Raw genomic sequence first — 12,830 nt, 5'->3', positions numbered from 1 at the left:
GAGGGTGGGAGGACTTCTGGGAGGAACTTGACCCCTTCGCCATGTTTTTGGAAATACTTCCTTTCTCCTTCTTCATCCTCCCCCCCTTTCATTCAATCTCTATCCTCTCCCTTCACTGTATGAAATGTGAAGATGTGGCAGTTTCTGGAAGAAATGAAGATTTGTAGTGGTTCTTTCCAGTCACAAGTGAAATTCTTAGGGGTGAAGGGAAGAAATTCCCTTCCAGGGCAAGATACTAGCACATTAAGGTCAGAGTAGTTCTTAAAGGGCAAAGATTTCATTTTATTCCACTGCCTTCGAGGCCTGCAAGAGGAGGCCCAGTTGGTACGGTAATACTTATTCACCAAGCTGGTCATCGACGAGACTGAGGATATCCTAGACGGAGCAAGAATGGGCAGAGGCTGAAGGTAGAGGTTTTCTTTTTATATATACAAGACACATTAATCCATTAAATTTGAGGACACAGTACAAAAAAAAAAAAAAAAAAAAAAGAAAAAAAAAACCACTTTAACTAATTCATCTGACAATGCTGTTCATATTCATGACGCCATTTTTTTGTTGTTTTGTTTTCCTAATAATAAAGGAGGAGACTTAGGGCTGTTGGGCTGATATATATTTGGGGGTCCCGCCTCCCCACCTCACCCATACACCACCAGGGTGAACAGGAAGAAGTGAAGGAAGTGCAGGGCCCACAGCAAAATTTCATAATCTTGAATGCAAGGGAGGAGGAAGAGGAAAGGAAGGGGGGAAAAAAAAGAAAGAAAATACAAATCCTATAATACATACAACAGGATGGGGATGGTATAGGAATGGGACAGACATGAAGCTGAGGCATGGGTGGGCCGCTGGGGGTGGGGGGCAGCGGAACCCCCCCACATTCCTTTCTCTCTTTGATGCTGTTTCCATAGTTTCCAGGCTGAGAAGCCCTCTCAGAAGATAGGACCGGGAGAGGAGGGTCGGGGCCTCAGTTGGCCCCCCAGCTGTAGCTGTTGTAGGCAGACTTGTTGGTCTGGGGCTTCTGCGGGATGGAGCTGGTCTGGCTACGTTGCCCGCTGCCCGTCTGCAGGGGAATGGGAGGATGATGGGGAGGAAAAAGGTGTCTAGTTAGTGGGACAACTTCAGGTGGAGATGTGCAAAATTGCCTTACTCTCCTGTTCCCCTTGCTCAGACTCTACTTTGACATTTACTTTTCAACCACAGAAAATTTAGTTTCCGTAGCTAATATGCCCCCTCTTACATGCAGGAAAGCATTTTTGACCTTTAAATAGGGGAAAGATGAAAAGAGGACAAGATACCTTTTAAGATAGGATAGTGACTCAGTTCTGCACATTTTGAATTCTACCTTCTCCCACTACCCCCAATCTGGGTCTGGAAAAAAGGGTACTAAGAAAATTATGGTTCTTGGAAATAAGTGATTGATCACAAGGTGATTCCATTTTCATTAATTCCTATGAATGTCTCACTTTGAAAAGCTGAGAGCAGGGAAACCCTTTCTCTAGGTCTCCAGCCATCTATGATGGAGCTCTTAAGAGGTCTCTTGTACCACCCCGTGGATCCATCCACCACCACACATCACATCTATGAGCCTGTTTCAGCAAGGAAGGAGAGACAGTCTGAGGCCTCAGGCTCCAGATTCTGCCTCAACAATCTCTTCCATTCTGGTAACCAAGTGTTTTTCCAGAGTTGGGGAAGGGTAGAAAGATAAAGAGGGTATTGAGGAGGGAGGGAGGAAAGAGGACAGGGAGGCCAGAGAGCTCAGCAAGGTGTTTTGTGTTTGTGTATCCCGGTGTGTGACCGCGCAATCTTTTCAAGTTCCCTTAGGCTTTGGAGGTGAAATGGGGTCTAAAAAGGACTGGGTTCAAGCATATCATTCAGTTTCATTACCTGCTCCTCCTGCTGGCGCTGGCAACAGAGAATCATCTGCAAATATGGTAGCTGAGGCAGAACCAGGATATATGGAAAATAAAGGGACAAACTTTGACAATAGAACTCCACCATTAGAAGGGAAAGCTATAATGTCAGGAAAGGGGGAAGGCTGGGAGAGGTAAAAGGGAAGTGACACCCAGGTCTGATGGGATGAGGACAACTGTGCCATGAGAGGAGGAAAAAAGACACCAAAGAAACTGGGCAAAAAGGGTTTTGATCTGGCCCCTTCTCTGACATTTCCTTTGCCGGCCGCTCATGTTATGTGCGCTTGTGTCTGTATGTGCTGTGTGCCCCTGGCTGGCACTGGGGAGGACTGGGTGAAGGTGGTGGTGAGGAAGGGTAAGAAAAGGAAAGGGAGTTTAAAGGGAGAGGAAGTAAGAGGAAGGGAAAGGAGAGAAGGAGAAGGGCTGTTACCTGGCCATCCTGCTGCAGGTGATGGTGAAGGATCTGGGAGTGCGGCTGCTGATGGGGGGTCAGAATGTGCATAAAGGGGGCAGGTGGGTAGGCAGCAGCTGTGGCCGGATTGATGGGCCCCCCACTTCCTAGGGCTGAAGGCAAGTTGAAGGAGGCAGCAGGAGTACCGGAATGAAAACCTTGTTTCTCAAAGGACTGCTATTCAGGAGGACAGGAGGAGAAAGAGTAAAAGATATCAGCAAAGGAGTCCTGGGAATTTCTGAGCCAAAGCTCCCCCCACCTCAGAAAACAGCATGGTCGGAAGGAACAGAACATCTGAAGTCAAATATTCAAGTCTCAGTCCCAACTCTTCCCCTTTAACAGCTACCCAATCCTTGGGAATATACCAATCTCTCAGCCTCAGTTGCCTCATACATAAAACAGGGATGCTACTGACCTCTCTATTATAGGGATCAAACACAAGGATAAATGTGAAGTTATTGTAAAATCTAGTATTGTATATGAACATAGGGAAATTAGCTGACTATTCTTGGCCTCCCTGCCCCTGGAGTTGGGTAGGAATTAGAACTACTTGGACATTCTAAGAGAAATGAATATACACTGAGGTACTGAGTGTTCAAGGACTTGGCTCTGTGGCACTCTCTGCTCCTCAAACCCCTAACACTTTATAGCAAACTTTTAGTTATTTATGTGATGGGGGATTAAAGAAACAAAACAACTTGTGGCTAACTCTGTAACAAATGCTTCACTTAGGCACTCAGTTATATCCTTTCCCATTCCTACTTTGGTTAGACTTACAAAGAACAGAAAAAAATTATCTTCCCTTCTTTCCCATATTTGTTCTCTTGGAAAATTATGAAAAAGGTTGGGAATAGGTGGGTTAAGAGGGCCAGGACAACTGCACGATAAGCCATATCACATTACAACAATGTTCCACACCTCACCTTCCTATTCATTTTTTTTGTTGCTCTTCTCAGAGGGCTAAGTTCCATCTCCTGAAGAAACTGAAATCTAGAGACTATTTTAAAAAGGTAGGATGAACTTGACACCTTTTCTGTTCTTGCCCATTTTTTCTACCAGTGCAACTCCACTTCCTATCTCTTTTTCTACTTCTGTCCAGAGCCAGGCACCTACCTGGGTTTTGGAGTACACAGATCCAGAGATATCTGGCACGCCCGTGTTACTGGAGGTGACTGAAACACCTGAGGGGGGAGGAAACAGACAGGAGGGTTAGCTCAGCTAGCTGCTGGCCCTGTTCCTGGGGTGAAATGACGTCTGCAGCCTTTCTAGCTATAGCACTGCAAGGGAATTTTGGTCTGTTTTTCCACCTTCAGGTCAGTTCTGAGATTATAAGAGTTCATGACACTCAGACTCCCTAAGAGTTCATTTTCCTTTTCCAGATGTATGTAGAGTGTATGTGAGGCTGAGGTGAGCTGTTTTTTGGGGGGAAGCAAGGGGAAATAACCAAACCTCATTAGCATATGTGATTTCAAAACACTTCTGTGCCAAAGCCAAAAGGATGTAATAAAAATTTAATGTCCACTTCAAATCAATCCACCCAAACCCCACACAGTTCTGCCCCTGAAGACTTGGATAGTTCCTGAAGAGACATTTTTGGGGCTCAAAATCCATACTAATAAGTACTGGAGGAACAGTCCAATTCACTCCCCAAGTGCACTTTCAGTCTTAGAGCCTTAGCTCACTTAGTCCACTTTTCCCAGTCTTGGAGCTTTTCAGCTATTTTTTATGAATTTCCATTTATACAATTTTAAGCACAGTGGCAGGGAGGGGAAAGTATGTAGATAAGGGTAGACTATTTCCTAAAGCCTATACAAAAATTAAATGTCATGGTCATTTTTAGTTTACAACTTCAGTTCTCCATGAAATGCAGCTCTAACCCACATCCCAATTTGCATGTTTCCAGTTCAAATACTTCCTAAAACTACTATAGTTTTAAGGAAACCATAGCAGTACAACCATTCATTTTAATTTGTTCTCCTCAAACTGAAATATATACTACCCTCTTCTTCCTAGGGTTTGAGCAGTGGATCAAGGAGACAGAAAAAGCCATGGGATAAATAATCTAGCAGTTCAAAAGAAATTTTAAAGATTTGAGAAATAAATAGCTAGGAATTTAAAGCATGATTTTAAAGATACATTAGGTCCCATAAAAACAAAATGAAGCCAGAATAACTTTGGGTTTCTATCTATGCCCTGGTCCTCTGCTGTTAGACCACTCTGATGTTAAAGTTTTTCAGAAGCACTATATTAAAGTGAACAAATCACAAGTCAGGAATTCTCCATTTACCCACAATACAACAGCAGCTCCCCTTCAAACTCCAGCACCCAAATCCTCCCAACCAATGCCTAGGACAAAGCCAGCCTTCAGAAGTTAAGCCCACCTTGGACAGTCACTTTAGAATCTTCCCAACAGAAGAGGCATCTTAACCTGGAAAACCCTCCCACATCATAAGTCCAGATAGTTCCAGGGAGGAGCAAACACCAACTAGGAAAAAGAACAGAACTACAGAAACCAAGCAAAAGAAAATACTTCCCCATCTCCAAAGTATCAACTCTATACTCTGAAGGCACTGAAGTAGAAGGGAACAATATGGGAACCTCTTAACGAGTTAATGGGGTATTTTCCCCCTTTCCTTTTCAAACTTCAGGTGCTCATCTAGAGAAAAACAGGGTTGCAGGCATAATTTTAAGGACAGGAGTTCATGTACAGAAATAGCTACAAAATAAAGTCTGTGGGGAAGAATTGGGACTCAAGGTGGAATAAACATATAAATAGAACATTTTAAAGACAAATTCCAAGAAACACTGATTTTTCTTTACTGCAAAGGCTCACTCTTTGCAAATCAAGGCTAGGCTGCTCTGTAGGAAGGGAAAAATGACTAACTGGATTCTTAATCTGGGTAGTAAGGAGACATTTAATTCTAATATGCCCCTACCTTGTCTCATTCTTTTCAGAGACTAAACTAGCTAAAAAACAGCTTCTAGTCCAGAGGTCTTAAATTGGATATGAGGTTAAGGAATTAGAAATGCAGGGGGAAAAAAGTGGGGGAGAGAGAGAGAATACTGTGTAGTCACCATAGTCTCAAGGTTAGTATTAGAGAATCTAGAAAATAATGGGTATTGATTTCCCTACCCTATGCCATGGTTATGCTCAGATTAAAGATCTCTCATTTTCTTTCCAGTATCATGTCCTGCCTATACCTACTCCCAAACAGTGATAATCATTCCAACATAATATGGATGGTAGGGAGGAAAAACAAGAATCATTCTCTCCTAGTATGACAGCCCCTAACCCTAAACCCTCCACAGAGCAAAGTAACTCCAGAGGGCTGGGAACAAATACAAGGAAAGCTGAACACTTTGGTTTCCAATTAACCAAAGATGGTGATCTAAGTTAACTCTATAAACAAAAAGGGCTGATGGTGTACTAGATGGTGAACTGAGTGGTGATTAGAATTCCAATAGTTAGGATGTCTAATCAAATCTCTCCCATATATCCTTTGCTACCCACAAGTGCAAAATAACTAATAATCCACAATCTCTGAGAAGCCATCAAAGGACTAAGAACAATGTTCCAGGCTAGCACAGTTTCCACAGAACCTGATCCATCAACTAGCTGATCACCAATGATTTTATCAGCTCTTAATCAGCCAGTCAGCCTTTGGGAACCAGATGTAGGAATTAAACCTTGGAAAATACTTCCCTAACAACAGCTTTGAACATCATCTCTTTTGCCTTTCACTCTATAAACTTTTTTGTCCTTTCTCCCCTGCTTATGTCAGAGGCAAGGGGAAGACCCAAATGGAAAAGTGAAAAGATATAAGCATGGGAATAAGGGATTTTTCTAAGTAGCTTCCTTCACCAACCAATCAACAGGCTGGAAACTGAGGTTGTTTCCCCTCCTCCCACCTTAAAAACAATCATACAGAAAAGTTAACAGCTCTTTACCTATGCTGGGGACTGAATTAAAAGGCCACCCTCCACCCTTTATCCACAATACAACATTGGTTCCTAGTGTCCAGAAAGACATGCACGGAAAGAACGCCAGAGTTAGCTAAAGAAATACCACAGTTTATTGAAGACTACAAATATTTTTGTTACAAGTTGAAACTACATGCCTTCCAGAAATCAAAAGCAACAGCAGGTGTGTGCATTGATGCTTCAGAGGTGGCTGCACCGCTTGAACTCGAAATGGGTAAGACAGGGTCAGACACAAGGGGGAGAGGGAAATGGGGAAGGGGCAAGTTCAAAAGCCCAGAAGGTATCCACCAACTCATTTCCCCAAGCCACGCAGGCCATGGCCTCAGCTCAGCAGGCTCTCCTCAGTGGTCTGGTTCTGAAACAAGACTTCAGTGCAAATTTATACACACACACAAAACACAGCCCCCAGCCTTGGGCCAAATTAGCTCTCAGCCGTCCAGAAATGCTTGTAAGGGGGTGGATATTTTCTTCCTAAAAGGAATCAAATACATAAAAATAAATGAATTTAGAGGTTGATGAGGAATGGAATGACAAGAGCCCTCTGTGGGGTTGGGAACTGGGGGTTCTCAAAGGGCTGTTTCTGAAATCTTAAGGGATGTAAGAGGCTAGGATTTCCAGAATCAGATATGCCAACTCTCTTATATTATCAACCACCTACCTTATACCTCTTAAATTCTCACACCTGGACCAGCTGAAGCTTAATTTTAATGTTCCTAAAATGGGGCCACGCCAAGTCAAAAGGCTTATAATCCTCCCCCCATCAACGAGACCTTGCTCAGTGACAGCAGTGGAGGAGTCTGAGTATTAAATCTCAATGGGGCTTTTCTCAGGATTTAAAAAATTATGACCCACTCTTAAGTCATACAGCTCAATCCAGAGCTCCACCTGGCTACTAACTAATTCCTAGAGCTATTCTTTCTTGCCTTCTGTGCTCAGTTTAAGACAGTTTCCCAATTACTAAGAATTCTGAGCTGAGTGCAGTGATGCATGCTATAATTCCAGCAACTTAGGCCAGTCTCAGTAACTTACTAAGATCCTATCTCAAAATAAAAAAATAAAAGGAACTGGGGATATTTATAACTAAGTGGTAAAATGCCCCTGGGGTTCGATCCTCAGTATCAAAAAATAAATAAAATGTTGGGCAATTTACCCATCTGGAGCCCAAAGAGATATTGCTCCATCCAAATCACCTTGAAACTAACTGAGCTGAGAGTTTTGAAAAGATAATCCTCAACCCCAACCCCTAGCAACTGCAATAAGTTCCTCCTTATATTTGTCTATAAGTCATTGAAAAAAGTAAATGGGACTATTTTATTAAATGACTCCAACTCCTCCTTACTTCCATCCCTCAAAAGTGGAGCATAGATGTCAGGCATCTAGTTGTAGATGGACACACTATCTTTATTTATTTTTATGTGGAGCTGAGGTTCAAACCCAGTGCCTCATATGTGCTAGGCAAATGCTCTACCACTGAGCTACAACCCCAGCCCCTAGGCTAAGTATCTTTTAGGTCAGTACTTATCCAGAGGATTCTTAAAATTTCCTCCCTGCCATCAGATGTGCAAATGGACTTTGTAAGGAGACCAGTCAAAAAAATGAAGGAATCTAAGGGTCTAGCTCTCCCAGTCTAATTCTCACTCTACTGAGTAGCCATGCCTATTCCTTTTTCTCCATCTCTTAGGTCTTCTAGCTGGGGAATGAAAGGGGAATCATAAGAATAGTAGTACTACCAAAAGACTTAAGCCAAGCCTATCAATCATACTGTAAGCTACGAGAGCATTAAACTCTTCTTTTCAACAAATATATCCTCTTTATACTGTCAGTGCCATACACCTATGTCCACTGGTATCTCAGCAAAATCTTAGGGTCCTTTGTCCTCCTTTTGACCCAAAGTTTAGGCCAGACAACATATTTTAGCGGCCAAAACACGCCCTTGAGCATTCTAATCGTGTAGTAGAAGCATTTATTAGTCAAGAGCCTCTGTTGATGATGCTCCTAGACACCCAATTCAGCCAAGTATCAATAATCATATGTGGAGAGCAGAACACCCTCACCAACCCAGTAACACCTCACAGAGACCACTGAACCAGGGCCATGGGGAGCTTACCAGTATTGTATCCATGAGATCCGTATCCACTCGGCTGTTGAAAAGGGGTGGCCGATGCATTCACACTGACATTCACACCATGCTGCTTGGAAGAGGTAGGAGCCACCTGAAGAGCAAAAGGGCCAGAACTGCAGTGAAATGGCAGCATGCACCAACTGTTTCACCTGTCCTCCTCCAGGGCCTAGTGTTTAGGTGGCTATGAATCCTGATGTAGGCTGGTCACAATTTGAATAGTGAAATAAAATCCTTACTAATATTTCCATAATATACCTTTGAAATCAAGAGGTAATTTGGAGGAAGGGAAAGGGGGAGTGATATCAGGGAATACATGACTGTCTGAGGGAAGCAAAGCTGTATAGTATCACATCCCCCCTCTGGCTAATTCTAAAAATAGGTAATCCTGAGAATAATTCCACTAATTCCAGTCCCACTCCCCCTTCCCAGGCTAGAAGTAGGCCTAAAGTGGAAACTGTTCTTCCTTATTCATTGCTAAAGAGTTATCTAGCTCTGAAAGCAGCTAGGATAGTGTCAGGGCCTAGAATCCTTCGCCACAAGGAGACCAAGGCTAAGCACTCACAGGGAACACAGCAGGCCCATACTGGAAGGTGCTGGGGAGGCCCGGGACCCCTGTGTAGTATGGCAGGCTGGTGTAACTGTAGCCAGGAGGCAGCGCCGGGTTCAGGAATGTCTGCTGCGTGGTGTGGTGAGTCTGCGTCTGGTTCTGTTGGGGTTGGGCCAAGGTTGTGGCCGGGGCTGGGGAGGAGGCATCCCCACGACCGAACTTTGTGAGGTCACCTGTGACAGAAGAGGCTAAATGTATCTGTTTCTTTTACTGCAATACCAATCACCTACTGGTTTTAACTGATTCCAAGAGATCCTGTTCGAAGACTTATAAAATTCAATTTCTTAAATTATGTTCTTTGAAGCTCCATTCAGCATTACACAGAACACATTTAATACAGTGACAGTTAAGAATACTGTTGAGTACAGACTACTAAGCAGAAGATTCCAGAATAAAGATCCTGCATTTTTTTTTTCTGCCTTCTTGTATTCTTTTACCCCCAACCCCTATTTTTTTCCCTGGGAAATACCCCATGTTAGACTTGAAGAACAGTGACAGACCAGGGAAAATGACAATCAAGGAGGATGAGAGGTTAGGCCAAAAAAGAAGACCCAAGGCCTAGCAAGACAATGAGACTGCCACTGTGAGCAATGTACAGAGGCAGAGATGAGTGAGGAGGCCATTTCAAATGTTGCTTCCTTGAAAAAGCTGAAAAACCTCAGTTATAATATCATCTGGAGAGGTGGAAAGTGGAATATAGGCTTACTACAGATGTGAGACCCTGGATTCAATCCCTAGAACAAAGAAAAAGAAAAAAAAAAATGTTTGTGAGTATGTGTATATATATATATTTGTGTGTATCTGTGTGTGTGAGAGAGAATGATTTAGAAACAGGAAGACAACTTAAGTGAGATGAAAGGGAAAAGAGCTGCCACACCCTCATCTTTAGCAGGAATGTGAATCTACCAACCACACATCATCACATCCATTTTAAACTTCTGCCAAAGATTTTTTTTTTTTTTTTTTGGTGGTGTGGGGGCTTGAACCTAGGGCCTTCTGCTTGTAAGGCAAGCAATTTACCAACTGAGCTATATCCCCAGCCCTGCCAAAGATATTTAAGGTTAAGAACCAGGTCCCTTCCACTACTAAGCAGGGTTTTGCCATTCTTCCCAATATAATCTCCCTCTCCCTTTATTTGGCCCTATCCCAGTCATACCAGAATAAGGGTTGCTGGCCAGGCTACCATCCCTTCCAGTCAGAGGAGTGGTGGGCGTGGGAAATGGGATGCTGTAGTAATCCTAGAACAGAGAAATAAAAGAGCAAATATTCAATATCAATCATTCTCTAGCATGATAACTACAGGGTAAAAAGCACGAAAATGTTGGGAGTACTGCAATTTATCCAGCTACTGAACAAGCTGGTTAGAGTTTGCACAAACTCCATATTACTCTTGCATATACTGTCCCCCTTGCCTGACCGTAAGCAGAATCAGGCAAGGTCTACGGATATGCCTGCTAAGGTTCCATCAGGACTGATAATTGTTTTGACCTCCACATGTCATCCCTAGCAGGATATGCCAAATTTATTTTGGATAATAAGTCGTCTTTCCTATAATTTTAAGTTTTTGAGACATGGAAAGCATCTTAAGATCTCCTGAGTACTCTACTGGGCTATGGATTAGGTTAAAATGTGTTTACTTCAAAGATCTCGAGTTTGGAATATAGCTAAATGGTAGAGCACTTGCCCAGCATGCACTAGTTTCTGAGTAAAATCTCCAGTAACACAAAGAACAAAAAAATTAAATTAAAAAACAGGAAACTGACATTGGTTGAAAGTATGCATATAGTTGTAGTAGTCCATCTGGGCTGGACTCAGTGATAGCATGTGCTTAGTTTATATACAAGGCCATGGGTTCAATCCCCAGCACCAGAAAAAAGTAACCCTCCTGTATTAATTTTAAGATCACTTTCTTTGTCAGAGATCCATTCTACATACTTACCAATGGAAATCTTGTCTGAAGCATCTGCAAGTCGTCATAACCATATACTTGTGGCTGAAAGATATAGACATGTAATACTAATGAGAATTGCTCATGAATGGTAAAAAAAAAACAAGGAGCTAAAAGATAAGACAATTCAATACATCATTCACCCTCCTTCTTAAAACAGGACACAGATTATTTCCTTGGGCTAGGAATGTAGCTCAGTGATTCCTTAGCATGAACAAGGCCCCAATACTACCACAAGGAAAAAAAAAAAAGATTGTTTCCTTAAATTTTTTTAAAGGGAAAGTAAAGTACAAAGAGATTAAAGGACTAATAAAGGATCCTGAAACTTTCATTGAGCTACTTACTACTACTGATTCATCTAGACTGTTTCTGGGAAGCAGGATAGACACAAGTTCATGAACAGCTGTGTACTCTCTATTCCATTCCATGAACAGAATAGTCCTACCTTTACTCTGTATTCTAATCTATGAATCTCGTTTAAAATTTATTTCCTACGTGGAAGATTCAGATTTTACTCGTTTTTCTCCCAATTATTAAGATAAAGCAGTGTATGTTGTTGAAGAATGTCCAACAGCATTATTTGAGCATTTCATCTATATGATGTTTATCTAGACTTCCACTCTCAGGAACTACAGGTTTCATTTAGTAGAATTTTCATATCCTACATCTTAACAGGTACTGAATACCTGGAGGTAATAGAGGATATACCAGACAAAAGTCACCAATGTCAGTCATTTATTCTCAGACAATTCCAGATTGTTGGGGAACTCTCTTCTGACCAGGATAGAGAAGCAAAGATCCCCAGAGTAAGGGAATCAATTCAACTACAGAAAACAATTCTCTAAGAAACTGAAAGGAATTCCAGGTAAACATTCTGGCCTTTGAGGCCCAAAATTTCTATTTCACACAGAGCAAATACACAACAGAGGGCCTTCCCAAGTTTAGTTCTTCTCTAAAAATGATAACTTTTTACCTAGGTACAAAGATTAAAAACCTATTTCATGGGATTACTGATGTGAAATCTCTCCTTTGCAGCCATATTATGAAAATTTTCTAAACTAAGGGTCGATTTTGAAATGACTATGTAGCAACTGTAGGTACTCACCAGGAAGACCAGGAACCTTCCTATGGTTGAATATGTTGAGATGCTTACTTATTTTGATGAAGGAAAACACATGACAGAGGAACCATGGGGAGTGTCACTCAGGGAGAGGACACTTGAAAGGATTTACTACAGGATTTGGATTCATGTTGATAATTCTGGGAAGAGTTGACGGGATCAGGAATTTTCTCTGGATTAAGTGATGTCAGGAAGTGGGGACAATTCTATGACTGGTATATCAATAAACTTTAACTAGTAGAAAGGTAGACTAGAGCAAGGCTAAAGTTGTAATTGATAAGAAAACAGGCGATTCATGTTAGCTAAGAAAGAGGGCGTGGTACTCTGTGGCATGGAGGGTTTCCTTGTGTTTGTTTATGCTTAGACAAGATCATGACTCATTCTTGTTTTCTCCCAATTCACTGTGGTTGTAGAATGATTTTGCAAATGCTGGTGCTCTGAGTTTTTGTCCAACAGAACACCATACCCACCTATGAGTGTCAACTCCTAACAACACCAACACTGACTAGAAAGTGTGTCAGACCACTTTCTAGGTGTCAGGGACCGTATTGCTCTTTCTCATAATGAAGAACTATACATTCCTCCTGTGTTCTCACTGTGTATGTGCTATCCATTGGCACTAGTTTTTCTTAAGATTTAAAAAAAAATGTTTATTTCTTTTATTTAAACTTTTTTACTTTAAAAAATATTA

At 41.9% G+C, this 12,830-nt stretch overlaps 1 protein-coding gene across 15 annotated transcripts in view; it reads right to left on the bottom strand.

Annotated features, from left to right (window-relative positions):
* Positions 1-321: 321 nt before the first annotated feature.
* Positions 322-12,830, bottom strand: part of UBAP2L (ubiquitin associated protein 2 like) — a 43,882-nt gene continuing 31,373 nt past the window's right edge. For 3 of the 15 annotated variants that reach the window (XM_079141088.1, XM_079141081.1, XM_079141090.1), the window contains exons 21-28: positions 11,011-11,064; positions 10,228-10,309; positions 9,027-9,244; positions 8,450-8,555; positions 3,475-3,542; positions 2,341-2,538; positions 1,885-1,935; positions 403-1,060 (exon numbers count right to left, since the gene is read on the bottom strand). In XM_079141088.1, coding sequence (XP_078997214.1) covers positions 965-1,060; positions 1,885-1,935; positions 2,341-2,538; positions 3,475-3,542; positions 8,450-8,555; positions 9,027-9,244; positions 10,228-10,309; positions 11,011-11,064 — 873 coding nt within the window. In that variant the 3' untranslated portion in view covers positions 403-964. Of the gene's footprint in view, positions 376-402; positions 1,061-1,884; positions 1,936-2,340; positions 2,539-3,474; positions 3,543-6,411; positions 6,814-8,449; positions 8,556-9,026; positions 9,245-10,227; positions 10,310-11,010; positions 11,065-12,830 lie in introns of those variants that run through there. The other 12 variants (XM_079141093.1, XM_079141085.1, XM_079141094.1 and 9 more) reach the window with 6 other exon arrangements.

This window comes from Sciurus vulgaris (genome assembly GCF_902686455.1).
Source record: "Sciurus vulgaris genome assembly, chromosome: 1".
In the NCBI taxonomy this organism is placed as follows: domain Eukaryota; kingdom Metazoa; phylum Chordata; class Mammalia; order Rodentia; family Sciuridae; genus Sciurus; species Sciurus vulgaris.
This window is presented reverse-complemented; position numbering and strand designations above follow the sequence as displayed.